At 40.1% G+C, this 16,373-nt stretch overlaps 1 protein-coding gene across 5 annotated transcripts in view; it reads right to left on the bottom strand.

The window, feature by feature from the left end:
- INPP4A (inositol polyphosphate-4-phosphatase type I A) overlaps nucleotides 1-16,373 on the bottom strand; it is a 146,562-nt gene that overhangs the window by 38,031 nt on the left and 92,158 nt on the right. For 2 of the 5 annotated variants that reach the window (XM_082244965.1, XM_082244964.1), the window contains exons 13-18: nucleotides 13,788-13,971; nucleotides 10,733-10,951; nucleotides 9,872-10,121; nucleotides 5,822-5,854; nucleotides 3,750-3,922; nucleotides 2,695-2,818 (exon numbers count right to left, since the gene is read on the bottom strand). In XM_082244965.1, the coding sequence (XP_082101091.1) occupies nucleotides 2,695-2,818; nucleotides 3,750-3,922; nucleotides 5,822-5,854; nucleotides 9,872-10,121; nucleotides 10,733-10,951; nucleotides 13,788-13,971 (983 nt within the window). The remainder of the gene's footprint in view (nucleotides 1-2,694; nucleotides 2,819-3,749; nucleotides 3,923-5,821; nucleotides 5,855-9,871; nucleotides 10,122-10,732; nucleotides 10,952-13,787; nucleotides 13,972-16,373) is intronic. The other 3 variants (XM_082244968.1, XM_082244967.1, XM_082244966.1) reach the window with 2 other exon arrangements.

Here is a 16,373-nt window from a genome sequence, read left to right as displayed (position 1 = left end):
TGTTTTAGTAAGGGGAGAGGGAGCAGGTGACGGATGTCAATTAGTGCAGGATGTGTTGAAAATGGCAGTGAGCAGAGACACAGCCCCCCCCCCTTCAAGAACTTTCAAGAACTTCATTCCACCAAAAAAAATATCAGTTGGTTAATGCATTTCTGTCACAGTGTTATAACTGATGGTGTATTTGATAGTAAATTTTTATGACAGAAGACTGCTACGAATGATTCAATGCTCTATGTAAAAGAACAGCTAAATATGTCAGAGCTGGATAAATAAATATTGCCAAAGTCTACTAATAAAAGATTAGGCCGCTAGATATCCTGTATTAAAGTGTTACTAAACACGGGACCCTGCATTCACTATATCTGGGTCTCCCACAGTACACAGAACATGGAAACTAAATGATTTTAGTAAATATAAACTGCTGAATAACGTTTCTCATCAGCAGTATATAGCAGTATTATGACTTCTATCAGTGTCTGGTTAAAGCTTGTAGGAGGAGTTTTCATTCTCCTCTGACTCTGCAATGAGGCTGCAGGACCCCTCATACTCTGCCTGGATAGTGTGGATCGATCCTGTGCTGATCACATGCACCCTCTCAAAAAAAAAAAAAAAAACTTTCTAGCAATACACAGCAAACTGGGCGTGTGCAGAGTGACTCCAAAGATGAATTGGGGACAGTGGAAGGGGACGATCGAAGAAGACAGGACAAATAGCCTTTTTACACAATGCAGATGATAAACTCCTTAGGTTCCACAGTGAGTATAACAAGCATGCTTTACTGCATATACAGACTGATTTTACTGTTGTGGGTTTAGTAACACGTAAATAGCAATGGAATTTAAAATGTAGTATTGAAGTTGAGGTCACTGAAACACAGTAGGGACTGTGTACCATTCCTACAGAGTGTAGAAGTCAACTGCTTCAGAGTAGCAGATAGCTATGTGACTGAAAACCAGTATGCATACTGCAGGATTATAGTATAAAGTGTGTTCACGTTTATGTAATGGGAATATATTGGCAAAAAACTGAAAAAGAAAGACAAATTTATCTTTATAACCAGCACAGGGCTTGAACTAGTTCCTACTCAATAAAGAAAACTTGCAAGATTAAAACACGAAACAACTGAGCCACTAAAAAGTAAAAAAAATAAAAAACTCATATTTTAACCTTTTTATTCTTCTGTAATCTAGCTTTAAACATACATCATGATAAAGTTACTATACTGTAAACATGACGGTGAAGTTGGCTCTATAATGCTGAGATTTGAATCAAGAACCAAAGCATACAAGAGATGGATGTCAAAAACACCACTTTTACAGGCTGTTTTTTTCCCTGCCTCTAAACAACGCTCTAGGTTAGCCAATATGTCCATGCAAACCAAGATACGTGTGTGAGCAGCTCAGGCTGTATGGGAATGAAGTTCTGTGCCCAACGCTGTGAGTGCTGGCCGGGAAGAGAGCTCATCTATGCTCCAGACAATGGTAGAGAGTGATAGGCGCACACAGCAGGCTTTGACTTGATGTGTGGCTCCCAGGGACACACCAATCACTCACTATATGTCCATGCACACATTTACAAGTGTTTAAAGGGGGAAAAAGAAAATTACCACCAGTGCTTTCAGGAGAGGGGTGTTTGGGTGAAAAAAAACAAAAAAAAAAAAAAAACACCAAGAAAGCTGCCTGGGACCCCTATTGAACTGATGGGGGCCCCGGGCCACATACAGGGGGACTGGTGGTATCGCTATTTCGGCGGCCCTGCCTTAATAATAAAACTGGTAGCATCATTCTGCTATGAAGCAACAGAGACTTTGGAACAGAGAATCTGCATTTCCAGAGTACAGCTTTCATGTTCTCTACTTGTGTCAAAAAGAAATGCCACATACTAAAAATTATAGGACTGCAACTCATTATGAGGAATAAGAAACTGGTAGAGTGCTCTCCCTCAAAAAGGTTTGAAAAGAATATGTCTATTTTCTGTCTGAGAACTGGGAACCACTGCTGTCTGAAAAACCATGTCAGACTAAAAAATAAGTGGAGGAACATCCAAGACATAGCAAGCCACATATTTGAGAATATAGGCAGATGGTGGAAGCACGGTAATTAAATAGGTCAACTGAAAAAAGGGGGATAAAACGATTTCTGCACATTATACCAAGGAGTTCCTCTTCCAAGAAAAAGCCACACATTAAGATCTAAGCTATAGACCCAATACTCTGATGGATTCTTGGGCTGCCAAAAGAAGCTATCTATACCCTCGCTTTTTCTTCAGACCACTTGGCTTTGTGACACGAAAACTCAAAGTTACCTTAGCACTCACTTGGCAATCTACCAACCCCATCTGTGTCTGTCACCTCCATATTAGGGCAAAGACGAGTACGAAGAGTAATTGGAAAAATGATGCTTGAAATCTTTGTAATCATTTATATAGCCTAGGTCAGGGTGCCCACAAAACTTGGGTCACCTTTGCTAGAAACCAAAAAAACAAAAAGGATGCCAAACTGGGAGATATGCATTAAGTCCTTGTTTACTCAGAAAACAGGCAGCATATTAAGTTAGAACTGTCACATGAGATCTGAAATAAGGACAAGCAATAGAAAGCCAGGTATGGGTTTTGTTAGTGTCAAACCTTTTATGAGCAAGGCATACTGGCTTTACTGTCTAGATAGAATTGCGGTTTATTCTGCAAACAACTCACCATAGGTGCTGAGGAGGCTTTCAAACTGAGCAAGCAGGCCAATTGTGTACAGCTGTCGTAGAAAACCATCATCATGAAGGCAGTTTCTCAGTTTGATGATAAAGCCACAGATCAGAGCTGTTAACTGAAACACAGAAAATCCAAATTACCTAAAATTATTTCTTTGCTTCAGTGAAAATGCAATATTGGATAACATACTTGTGTCCAAACCAATGGGCAAGTACCCCTAATGAGGTTCCAGAGCGTGACTTGCTTTCCCTAATTTTTGTTAAACCACAAAAAAACAAAAGATGTATTTTTTTTTTAAATCACAACCCATGGCGCATTTCACTACAACCATAGCTATAGAAAAACCTGTAAGAAAAAAGGAAAATCCTAAATCCTATTTTAGGCATTTAACAGGTTATATAGTGGAACCCAATCAGTATTAGCATACAGCTACATGTATGTACAAGCCATGTATGGCAGATTGTTTAAAGGAATCCTGGATTGAGATGGCTGACCTCCTTTTAAAGGGGCTAAACCTTGGCAGTCTCTGCCATCAATAATTTTTGAGCCATTGACAAAAGCACAATGCTAGTGAGGTCAGAACTACTAAAGCATTTGGACTGTCTAACAGCCAGACAAATAGCATTTTTAAAGTCAAGGTATTTTCTCTATTCAGGTTGCTTTTAGGCTGAAGAGCATAAATCAGAAAGACTAAACAAGAAAGATTTTCAGAACTATGGACGTAAAAAGTTATTTAGTTAAAATACTTTATTAAAAAGAACAGAATGAGGAGCAGAGAAAAAGCAAACCTATCTGTGCCATTTTGAATAGTTGATGTAATTTTATTACGGTCACCTGTATAGCAGAGCTGCTGTGCTGCTAGAAATTAAAGAACCACGTATGGTGCAGGAAGGTAGGGAACCCTCAACTACAGACTACGATTCATCTGAAGTCACCCAATTTAGATCTACCCCATTAACAATTAGACGGCATTTTGTGCTTGAAACAGAATCTCCTGCTTTTAAGCTGTACAAGAAAGACATTGTAAAAGAAAAATTGTGACATACTGTTTGACAGAAGACAACATCTCGGCGGTACTGGAGACTTAAGCACAGGGCAATGGTGGGAGCACTGTCCTGCATTAGGAGGAACACCATGGCCTTCTTTGCTTTGTCACTCATCATAGCTACACAGTCTGTCAGTGTGCTCAGTAAAGGGTAAAGTGCCTCACTCCATTCTCCTGGTAGAAAAAAAAAGTACTTATCAATATAATGATCATGTAAACCCAACTTCCGTGTACCGCAAATGTCTAACCCTGGAAAGGCCCCAAGAATCAACACTAAACACAGATACTACCAGTGATGGTTTTAGAATGGGTAATGTCTGTTCACTTTGGCAAACAAAATTCTAAAATAACAGATTCTGGAAAACAGGCTATATTTACTCTTAAAATATTGAGGGAATGGAAAGCAGATTGATTTACATACTTTTTTTTTGTAAATTATTTATTTATAATCAGTTTGTTTTGTAATACAGCGTTATAGGCTTTGAGAAAGTGTGGGGACAGAAAATGACTATGTCTTATAGTAGGTCAGAGTTCGAACATCAGGTCCAGTGGCCTTGCACTGCTGTAGGTCACCTCAAATTTTTCACTATAATTGGGGGATTCCATGAGAGCTCTAACATGTGGGGGGCATGCCTGATGCATGCAAACATGCGCTGATATCTCGTTCCTTGTGTCAGGTGTATTCCCCCAATGGCTCCTTGAGAAGTTATATAAGGTATAATAGCACTCTTGGAGATGTCCCGCTATATTGTGAAACCAATAGAGATTTGTTCCATTCTGTGTTGTTATTTAGGGTATATATACAATTTAACTCAGAATTCCTTGAGGGATCTAGCAAAAGCCTTCCCCAGTTTGTTGCCAGGTTCATAGTAAAGTTGTGTAACCTTTACTAGAACAGTCTTTACTTTGTCTAGAAGTAGGGAATTGAAGAGATCTCCATGAATCTTTATTTGCATAGCTGCAGCTTGTGCTAGTGCACATTTGTGGGCTTGTCCTAGTTTTATATTTGGTCAAGCAGGGAGGAGATTTGTGCTGCTTTTTTCCCCCTAAATGTGGGGCCTAGCTAATTGAAACTACCTCTGAAGACACACTTATGTGCCTCCAAAATTATTAACGGGTCTGTTGATATGGAGAGATTTTCCTCTATTTCTTAGGTTCATCAGCTGGGGTGTTTGGTGTTGTTCTACCTTCAGAAGTCTCTCCTTGAACTTCCAGGACCATGCTTTATGGGCTGTTGTCCCAGTTAAAGAGTCAAGGTTATAGTGGTATGGTAATGATGTAAAACACAAATCTAAATCTGGAATCCTGTACAGTAAATTCTGCCCAGTTTGGATAATGGTAGCTTTTTGTTTGCGCCTTTAAAAGGATGCCTTTAAAAGTCACCCAAAAAATATTTCATTAGATCAATTTACTATTTAAAAAGGTCTACAACATTTAAATAATCTTTGAAACATTACAGCAGGTGACACAGGTGGTCAATACAACTAGTATTATTTAATGTGAATACATATAAAACAAAAAGGGAAGCTACTCAACCTAGGAGACCAGAAAGGAAATGAAAAATCCTATTTCCAGATGTGCAAAAATGAATGCTTGGGGCCCCTAAGCAACGACAAACTAGCAGTAAGGGGCCCCATCTTAGAAATGGCTGAGCATTAACTTGATTAGCATACAAGCACAAAACACTGATCCTTAAACATTCAATGCTTTATGTTATGAAGAATCCAGAAGGGATACATTTAAAAACTTTTTTTAGTAATATTTAAGTATATTACTTAATATATATATTAAAGGTTTTAATAATATATATATATATATATATATATATATATATATATATATATATATATATATATATATATATATATATATATATATATATATATATATATATAACCTTAAGAATATTATGCAGTTTGGTACTATGACATTATGAAACTTATCTCCAATCTAAAAAAATAAATACTACTAACAACTTAACTAAAGCAGCAGAATCTGCAATAGCAAACTAAACGTTAGGAAAAAACTGAATTACCAAATGAAAAAAAGCAATGAATGGAAAGTAGCACATACCTGGACCGGCCTCTTCTGTAGTCAAGCTGCTATCTGCATAGAAATGGAGGTGCGACATGCATGATTAGGGGGCAGCAAACAAAAAATTCCAAGAAAAACAAAAAAAAAACCTGCAAGCAAAGGTCTGAGCATCATAGAAACATTAGTACTAAGCTTGCAGCTGTAAGTAGCAGAAAAGCAGGTTTGCAAACACCTAGATCTGGCTACATGCAAGCTGATCATTTTGATATGCAGATTTCTCCAAAGTACCTTCTTATGCATTTTTCACCATACGACCAGTTTACCTTAGCATCTGAGAAATGTGTGCCTACTTCGAGAACCTTTACTTAAAAGCACAGATAACCTTTAAAGCCCAACTACAGGCTATTTTGTAAGCTCACCAGCAGGAAACAACATTTTAAAAAAGTAACTCTCATTGCAATGATCACCTTCCATTTGGTGTTGTATCACAGCAATTCCTTTTTAACATTAGGTGTCCTCAGTCCTATACTGTAGACTGAAGACATACTGTGAGTGCAGATTAGCACATTTACAGTGCAATAATGCAGACAGGCACAGACATATTAATGTAGGAACCACTCGCTGGAGAAAAGGTGAAGAAGAGAGGACCGTTGTGCATCAACAGGCCTGAAGACTTCTGAAAAAAATGTATAAAAAATACTGCCCAGTAGCTGCCAGAGGGGAGCCAGGAGAACATAATTTGGCTTTTTGAGCAATATATATTGGAGTAACCTACAGCAACAAATTCTAATGATCATTTATTCTTTTAGGACATTAACCTGATGTTCACATAAAGGAGTTGTAAAGGCAGAAGGTTTTTTATCTTCATGCATTGAAGATAAAAAGCCTTCTGTGTGCAGCAGCCTTTTAAATATACCCCCTAATACTTACCTGAGGTCCATCTCTGTCCAACGTTGTCCACGAGTTCCATGGCCATTCGAGACTCTCCATCCTGATTGGCTGAGACACAACAGTGCCCACACTGGTCCCTGTGGCTGTCAAAGTCAGTTAGCCAATAAGGAGAGAGAGGGGACAGGGCCGAACCGCAGCTCTGTGTCTGAATGGACACAAGGAGCTGCAGCTTGGCTGCCCCCATAGTAAGCTACTTACTGTGGGGGCACTCAAGAGGGAGGGGCCAGGAGCAGCAAATAGAGACCTGGATAAGAGGAGGATCCAGGCTGCACTGTGCAAGACCAACTGCACAGAGGAGGTAAGTATAACATTTGTAATTTTTTTTTTTTTTCTTTAAAAAGCAAGACTTCACAATCACTTTAACTTTTCCTGATAACAACTGATTTAACTGATTACAACACTTTCATCAACATACTAAAGAGGATTTCCAGTTTTTACAACTGGCATCATTCACCACAGTTAATAAATCACAATGCGGCTTATGAGCTGGCAAAGTAGGAACACTTCTGTTAAAAATGAATAAAACAGAAACAAATTTTTAATTATGTATATAACTGCAGTCAAAGTACAGATGCTGCACAATAATTTTATACATGTATTATTTTAAACCTAGTCTTTAAAGCGTTAAACAGTGTACTGACGCAAAGCCCTAGGGAAAAGCTGATAACATTGCAAACAGATTCCAGAAATAGAAGAAAGTCACATGTTCGGACTCCACAGACCAAATGCCTGCAAGTTAAATGTACTGGCATACAGAAAAATGTAATCCAGAGGTAACACAGTATATTTACAGCATTACCTTACTGCTGTAGACAGCTTACAAGCTATAGATGTCTTTCAAAAAGCAAGTATAATTATTATTAGGTTTACTGTCAAGATATATGTATTGTTTTGTGTATTAGCACACAAAACATCCCTTTAATACTACTTTCTGCATCTAGAGGATGCTTACAGATTCACTTCAGTCTTCCTCAACAATTACAAATGCAAAAATATAGTATGCATTAACACCGATAATGGTAACCAATGGAGGGGTCTCAAGAGGAGACATACACAGAGAAACCTTAACCCTGTGTGCAGATATTAGGCTTGTTTGGTTTGTACTCAGAATTCCTGTTAAAAGATACGGCATTACTAAGCTTTGAGCTATAAAATTGCTCATAACACCATTTGCTTACAGATACTGGGAAATATTACCCTCTCTTAATCCTACTCCAATTTGCTTTATATAGAGCAGCAAATGTGAATGCTTTTAAGGGATGGTACTGGACTAATAAAAACAAACTATCAGTAGAATGGCTAAAACTTGGCATACTATTGACATTTTATGCACTGCACTAGTAGCGGTAAAAAGAGAAACTACAAGTAATATATAAACAAAGTAGAACTATAGGCAAAACATTTTTTCTCAATTTAGATTAGAGTAAGGGAGGGTAATAACTCCTGACCGTTTTTTTTTTTTTTTTTGCGCCATCTGTGTCCAATTGGGGAGATTACACTTCACTTTCTGTTCCATAGCCAAATGGATCCCAATGGAAGTTTTCATCTCTATTCCTTTTTAGGCACAATCCAAAATAATGGATTTTCCTTTACTTTTAGCCCATGTTCACATTGGTGGTTCACTGGTTTGACATGTCAAACCGCATGTCAATTCGGAGCCAATCGGTAGCAATTGCACCGTCCGAATCGGTACAACGCTGACTTTGCGGCGCCGCATCGATTCCCAAACGTAGTTTCTGTACTACTTTTGGCGACTTTGGGTGGCGATTTCTATAGACACCTGTGCAGCAACCCGCACAGATGTCTGTGAAATCGCCCCCGAAGTCAGACTGAAATGCCGGCTTGAAATCGTGCGAGTTCAGCTGAACTCGCACGATTTAAAAACAGCCTTAGTGTGAGCCTGGGCTAAATGATAATGGTACACAGGATGGATAGAATTGACAAATGACAGTGCTATATAAGAACCTAACAATAAATAATTAGTCTCTGTGCTATCCAAAACTAAAAAAATAAAAAAAAAATAAAAAATAAAAAATTTGCCTTTAGTTATTCTTTAATTTAAAATTTAATCAAGGGTAATCATCAACGGGTTAACAGAAATAGTTTTTAAAACATTTCAAAAGTGTCAAGAAAAACAAATCTCAAACTACGGTGATGCACTTCTGTAAATACAAATCAACAACATTGCAAAAAAAAATTTTGAAAATGACTATGAAACGTCCAGTAAGGAAAACCCAGAGCACATACACACATACATACACAGTATAAAAGTTAAGTGGCAGAAAAATTATTAATCATTTAAAGGAAACAAAAAAGATAATAGATAAGATGTCAAAGTTAAAGCAAAAAAAAAATATTGATAAGGTTATAATCAATCCCAGATCTTGCCGTGTTGGTAAAGACGCAAAATTATGGACATTGAATTGCTGCACTTCCTTTAAACTACAGAAAGCAAACATGCAGCCTATCCAAACTACATGGATACACTGTTAATCCTACCTGCAATTCATGTTCTATATTAGAATACCCATACCCACATAACAAACTGTATAGAAAATGTCAGGTTGCCCGTTTTGATTCTATATAATGAAAGAGGAGTAAGCACATGAGTTAATTTCAAGGAAAAAAAACATCTTCCTTTGCAGTGGGGCTGACCCTGCTCTGCAAGAGTTAATTGCTCAGTTATGGCTAGGGGTTTGCAATAAGATCTTCTACTTACTCGATCATCCTCTCTCTGAGTTTTTCTTCACAATGCAAATCAATCCCTGCAGCCTCTTCTCCCCTATGCTCTGATAGTTGCAGGCCTCTGACTTGATCAAGTCCAAAGCAGAGCCCATAGCTCTGCACTAGGCATGAGGAGGCCAAGGGACAATCCACTGCTAAAGCGTAGGGGAGTAAAGGAAAGCACCAGCTGCTGAGGAAGTGAAGGATTGGTTAAGTAAAAACTGCTTTCTCCAGTCCCCTAGACCCAAATGAGCATTTAACCCTAGCAGTGTGGAGACATGGTATAATGTTTGAGTTAACATAGGCCTAATGCTTGAAGACAAAAGCACAATGAGCTGGTAAGCTTTTCTGCTTTTTAAAGGTTAGTGCAGAAGGAGCAGAGATGTTGAGAAGTGATGTCACAGTCATACGCACTTGTAAACCGGGAGGGATGGCATGCAGGACATGGAGATGATGTGGATGACAACACAGCCCCATCATCAGAGGCTTCTGGGTTTATCCAATATGCTCTCCTTCTTGGATTACCTTTCTTGCTAGTGCAGCTAATCTCACACTGAAAAACATCATCACAGCTGTCACTTTGTAGGCGCTCCTTCTGCAAAAGCTTGTCAACACGCTGAATAATGCATTCAAGGCTTTTCTCCACATTCGACCAGACTTTATCCTGAAACAACCAATTGCAGAAATAATTGACACTTTCAAGAATGACATTTAGTGAGTTGCCTGCTTTATACTGGGCTCAGATAAAGTGAGGTAACACAAGCAAAGATCTGGCACACAGGTTATCAATAGATAAAATCAAAAAAAAAAAAAAAAGGGGGTTTATTATGACCGCTATCTGCGGGTATACCAAACATCAGAATTATAAAAAAAAGGAAAAGGATAAATTTGCTGTCACAGTTGAGAAAATTGTTGTTTATTACCTGTTCCAAAGACACAACTGTTTTCAGGACCAGGTGTCCCCATTGGAAAGTTCCCCTCCTCTAATATTTGGATAACTTGCCAGTGACTACCAGGACAACGGGGACACAGGCATACAAAAAAAAACCTAGTGTCTTTGTCCAAGCTAAGCGAAAGTGCTTGCTGAAGCTTTACTTTATTTGTCCAAAAAAGATGAATAAATGGGCATCTAATTTTTCTGGTATCAGTTGTTTATACCCTCATAAAGATATTCATTGCTGCATGACCTGTCCAATAGTCACTCTTTGTTTCTAGAAACACAATTTTTTTTACAGCTACCAATACTAAATATAAGGCAATAGGGGGCATGTATACCCATTCTTCCTCGTGCCAGTCCACCTGGAGTGATGACCGGCTGTTCCGCCCAGTCCATCGTGCCACTAGAGTATCCTGGTCATTCCTCAGCATAACTTGATCTGCCTCGGCTGATGTAGGAGAAGCTTTGGAAGCGATGTAGTCAGGCCTAGCAGCATTAAGTCCTTGTATTGCACTAGCTAATAGTTTGCAATCGCACACCGTGACCAACTGCCTTGTCTGAAAAGAAAAGATAGAGCTATAAGAACATTAAAAATCTAAAAACCACAGTATAGCCATTTCTACTAAAACATGATTTCATTCTCGTTAAAGTGGCTCTAAAAGGTAGAAAATGTTTTACCTTAATGCATTAGGGTGTAAAACCTTCTGTGTGCAAGCAGCCCCCTTAATACTTACCTGAGCCTCCAGTGATGTGCACGAGAACCTCCACTCTCCAGGGACTCTCCCTCCTCATTGCCTAAGAGAGCAGCAGGAACCATTGGATACCACTGCTGTCAATCACAGCCAGTGAGCCAACGAGGGGGGGTCGTATTTTACGAATATAACAACTTCTAAAAGCCAGCTCCAGGTAGTTAAAAGTGATAAAATATGTGCCCTTCTGCCCCTCCAATTCCAGTTGATCCAGAATACAGTATATTGCTCATTTTGGAAAAGGAGATGATCCAACTTCATGGGCCCACACACCATTTCTGGCAATTAGTCTTATAAAGCCTCTTTTTTTGCCATTCTCTGACTGATCCTGTTGCTACCCCTATTGCTTGCAATTATGTTTAAAAGTTTGGATATTCATGAAAACATGCACAAACAGCAAACATATAATAATATCTGATTTTCAATCTACAGCAGATATATGGACCCTTAAGCTGAGTTTTTTAAATTATTTAAGGTTTCAGATAAGTGCTCACAAATGGATCAATAGCATTTAATGTAACAATGGGATTTTTGTACTTACCGTAAAATCCATTTCTCTGAGTTCATCAACGGACACAGCGTTTCATAACTCATAACTACTGGGTTATATTGCCTCCTCCAGGAGTAGGACTAGCCAGAACAAAAAAAACACCTGGCTACGCCCATGGGCCGTCCTCAGCTTAGTATATAACCCCCTCTCTGCTCTAGGTAATCAGTTTAGTAGCTCCATAGAGGAGTGGGTGCTGTCTCCGTCGAACTCAGAGAAAAAGATTTTACGGTAAGTACAAAAATCCCCTTTTCTCTTTTGTTCATCGACTAACACAGCGCTCGATAAATCATAACTACTGGGATGTCCAAAAGGAAAATGAGGGGTGGGGAAAATAACCCAAGGATAAACATAAGTGCCCTTAACCAAGACACAGAAGTTCCGTCTGAAAAAATAAAAGTTTAAAGAAAAATACCCCTTTAAGAGGGAACAGCCCCTCTTTAACAGCAGCCTGCAAAACTTTGCGGCCAAAAGAAGCACCCGCAGATGCCAAAGTATCTACCTTATAGAATTTTGTGAAGGTATGCACCAATGACCTTGTAAACTTGCGATATTGATGCTGGATGATGGCAGGCCCAAAAAGCACTCAGCGCCTATTAGAATGCGCCATGACAGGGAAAGGTGGAACCTGACCTTTACTGGAATATGCCTGAGTCACTGTCTGTCTGATCCATCTGGAGATGGCAGCCGAAGAAGCGGCCAGCCCTTTTCTTGGTCCTTCTGTAACCACAAAAAGTGAGTCTGACCTCTGAAAGGATCAGTAGCTGCCAGATACACCCGAATCGCACGAATCACATCCAAGGTATGACTAGCAAATTCCTTGGGATGAGCTGGCTTGGGACACAAGGAAGGAAACACAATGTTCTTATTCAAATGGAAGTCAGAGACAACTTTGGGCAGGAATGAAGGACAGGGACGAAGAACCACGTTATTCCTATGGACCACCAAACAGACTGCGACAGGATAATGCCGCCAATTCTGATACCCTGCGGGCCGAGGTATAAGCCACCAAGAAGGTCACCTTCTGGGAAAACATAGACAAGGGAATCTCCCGAATATGCTCAAGTAGAGGTTTCTGGAGAACCAAAAGCACTAAATTTATATCCCATGGCAGCAAAAGAGACCGTACAGGTGGAGCCACATGTAGAACCCCCAGAATGAAGGTACGAACTAAAGAGTGCGTAGCTAGGGGTCACTGAAAGAAGATTGCCAAGGCAGACATCTGGCCTTTGATGGTACTCAAGCCAACTTCTGATCAATGTCCTGTTGAAGAAAAGTTAAGATCCGAGCCACAGAAAAGGATCGAGGATGAGCGCCAACTGACTCACACCAAGAACCTCTATCCCCAAGTACCTGGCTTTCAATAGCTAAGCCATTAAAACCAGTGACTGTAAAGCAGGATGGTAGATTAGCCCTTGGGACAACTAATCTTTACAGAGAGGAAGCCCCCAAGGTACGTTTAGGGCCACCAGGATGATAGGAAGATCTTCGCTCTTGATTCCTCCAAGGAACTGCGGACGAAGCCTGAGTCGAGGATGCTACTGGCCTTACTTTGGCCCTTGGACGTCTGCGGCGTCTGTCAGAGAACCCCGTCACCTCGTCACGAACTTTGGTATTCTCCTGTGAAGCCAAACCTGCTAAAGGAGCTTCATGTAGGACTGTGCAAACAGAACTGTTTTGAAGGTGGATACCACCAGACTCTGAGCCTGTATGCAAATCGGGAGAGAGAACTTTCTGTGTGACAGCAGCCAGTGAATCAGTTATGATTTATGGCGCGTTGTGTCCGTCGATGAATGAAAGAGAAATGTATACCAAATAATAGTCTGACTAATAGGACATATGGTTTCAGGTCTATATTCCAATAAAGCACTTCAGAAATCTTAAAGTTTTTTTAAATATATTGTATGACAGTGATTGGAGGAGGGGGGCGGGGGGATAGGGGGAGTTTTCGAAATAAGTAATGATAGATCGATCAATAGACTTAAGATAGGAGGGGTGGGCTCCCCTTCCAGTTCGATTTAGTATTATCTGGCTACCTGGAGAAAGGGGGTGGAGGGCTAGTTTATAACATAACTACATTTATAAGGAGGTACACACCTTATCTGCCAAAATTGTCAGCGTCCGCTCAATGCCACTGGCTGATCTGTCTTTGGCTGCCCTGGAAAGCCTCTCTGCATAATAACTGACTTGTGTCTTCAGAGTATTAATGTGAGCAATGATCTCCTTGGCTCGGATAATGTCCTGTGGTATGTAAACAATAGACTGGGGGCACGCTGAAGTACTGCAAGAAAAAAATATAGTCAATATAATAAAATCCTTGATTATTAAATGGAACAGGCATCTCATGTATTTACACACGTGAAACACTCATGAAAGGACAAAGTGAATGCATCAAGGCAGACTTGTTCTACACAGATCACATTGAGTGGATGAATATCATGCTCCCGTTACATGGGCTTCACAAGCACAGACATCCCCGTTTTGACTCCGACTAAGATCAGAAAATGTGATCAATGAAAACACCTGTAAAATAATAAAAGTCAAACTTACCTGCGCTAAAATGTTGCTAGGCAGCAACAGTGCTGATGTTCTTAAAAGTTCCTACAGGTACTTATGACCCACACCCCTTCCTGGCATGAAGCCTCAACCCTGTCATTTACCTCCTAAATTCGAGAGCCTATATTGCCCACTAAAGTTCTAACATCTGACAAGGCGGGGTATAACATTAGAAGGGGCAGGAATTTCGATCCAAACTTTCAAGACCCCATTTACAGCTTAAGCCTAGGATCCAATAGACTCTACAAGAGTACACAGGGATCAGTTTGAAAACTAACTCAGGTACTGTCAGGCACTGATCAGGTACACTTTATGTGAACACCCAAGAGAAAGCCTAGTCATCTTTAGGAAAATATAAAAGGTAAATCTCTGGTGAAGTTTATTTTATATGCTAAATCTGTGTCCCAATATGTTGCAGGAATAATAACCATACATATAATGTACTGCTGTACAGATTTTGGCCTGCAATAAGAATGCAGATTTTCGGTATTTAAAATAAATATGTCACAACCCCTTTAATCTCTACCTTTGAATCTCAGCTTACCTTCAATGAAAAGTCAAAAATAATGTACTGCTGATCCAGAAAAAATGGCAGTTGTAATTCTAAGCAAATCATAACTTCTCTTGTAAACTTTTGACCAGTGCAGTTACCCCAATTACTAAACCTAGATCCAATGGAAATTTTGACATTTTTTCATCATGGGTTCTGGGTTGAAACAGGTAAAAATTGGAGAGACCGTCACTTTTCCCATTCCTGGCAAAGTGACAGGGCCTCCCTCCCACCTACTTTCCCCACATGCCATTCAGTTCTTCTGTAGGAGCCATTGAAAACTGGTATTTTTGACTTAAAATCCATTTCTCTGTGTTCATTGATGGACACAGCTTCCAGGATTCTTGAACCATTGGGCTCTACTGCCCCTAGGACACTAGGCAGAAAAAAAGAACTTGGCTATGCCTATGGGCACAGTCCCTAGTGGTATACTCCCTATCTCCGCTATAGATACTTCGTTTTGTTACAAGCAGTGTCAGAAGTATTTCAACTCCATAGAGTGGTGGATGTTGTGTTCGTCACTGAATGCAGAGAAATGGATTTTACGGTAAGTAAAAAAAAAAATTTCTCTTTCGTTCATTGACGGACACAGCTTCCAGGATTCTTGAAGCATTGGGACATCCTAAAGCAGTGCCAAACATGAGGGGTGAAAAAAAAAAAAAAATCCCAAGGCTAAACAATAGCCAACCAGGTAACAGGAGCTCAACAAAAAATAACTGGAGCCCACCTGAACAAAGAGGGAACAGACCCTCTAAAACAGCAGCCTGCAAAACCTTGCGGCCAAAGAAAGCATCCATAGATGCCAACACATGGACTTTATAGAATATAGTGAAAAAGTGTGCGCCGACCACCAAGTGGTCGCTTTGCAAACCTGCGCTACTGACGCCAGATAACGGATGGCCCAAGAAGTGCTAAGCACCCGAGTAGAGTGCATAGTGACAGGGAAAGGAGGAACCTGACCCTTGATTGAATAGGCCTGAGTCACTGTCTGTCTGATCTATCTTGAAATGGTCGCAGAAGAAGCAGACAGCCCTTTTTTTGGCCCATCCATGAGCACAAACAGTGAGTCTGACCTTCGAAAAGACTCCGTAGCTGCCAGATACACTTGAATCGCCGAACCACATCAAGGGCATGCAACACAACTTCCTTAGGATGTTTGGGCCTGGGACACAGGGAAGGCAACACAATGTCTTCATTCAAATGTAATTTAGAGACTACCTTAGCAAGGAACGACAGACATGGGCAAAAAACCACCTTATCTTTGTGGGCCACCAAGATAACACCGCCAGTTTCGACACCCTGCGAGCGAGCAGAGGTGATGGCCACCAAAAAGGCCACCTTCTGGGACACTGCAAGCAGGGAAATCTCCCAAAATTTTTCAAAGGAATACTTCTGGAGAACTGAAAGCACCAAGTTCAAATTCCAGGGCAGTAGAGGAGACCGCATTGGTGGAGTAAAATGTTGAACCCCTTGAAAAAAGATACGCACCAGGGAGTGTGTGGCCAGGGATCATTGAAAGAAGACCGCCAAGGCCCACACCAGGCCCTTGATGGTACTCAAGGCCAATTTCTGCTCAA

Source organism: Pelophylax lessonae (assembly GCF_965119305.1).
Source record: "Pelophylax lessonae genome assembly, chromosome: 2".
In the NCBI taxonomy this organism is placed as follows: domain Eukaryota; kingdom Metazoa; phylum Chordata; class Amphibia; order Anura; family Ranidae; genus Pelophylax; species Pelophylax lessonae.
Note: the sequence above shows the minus strand (reverse complement) of the source record. Positions and strands in the feature narration are given on the sequence as shown.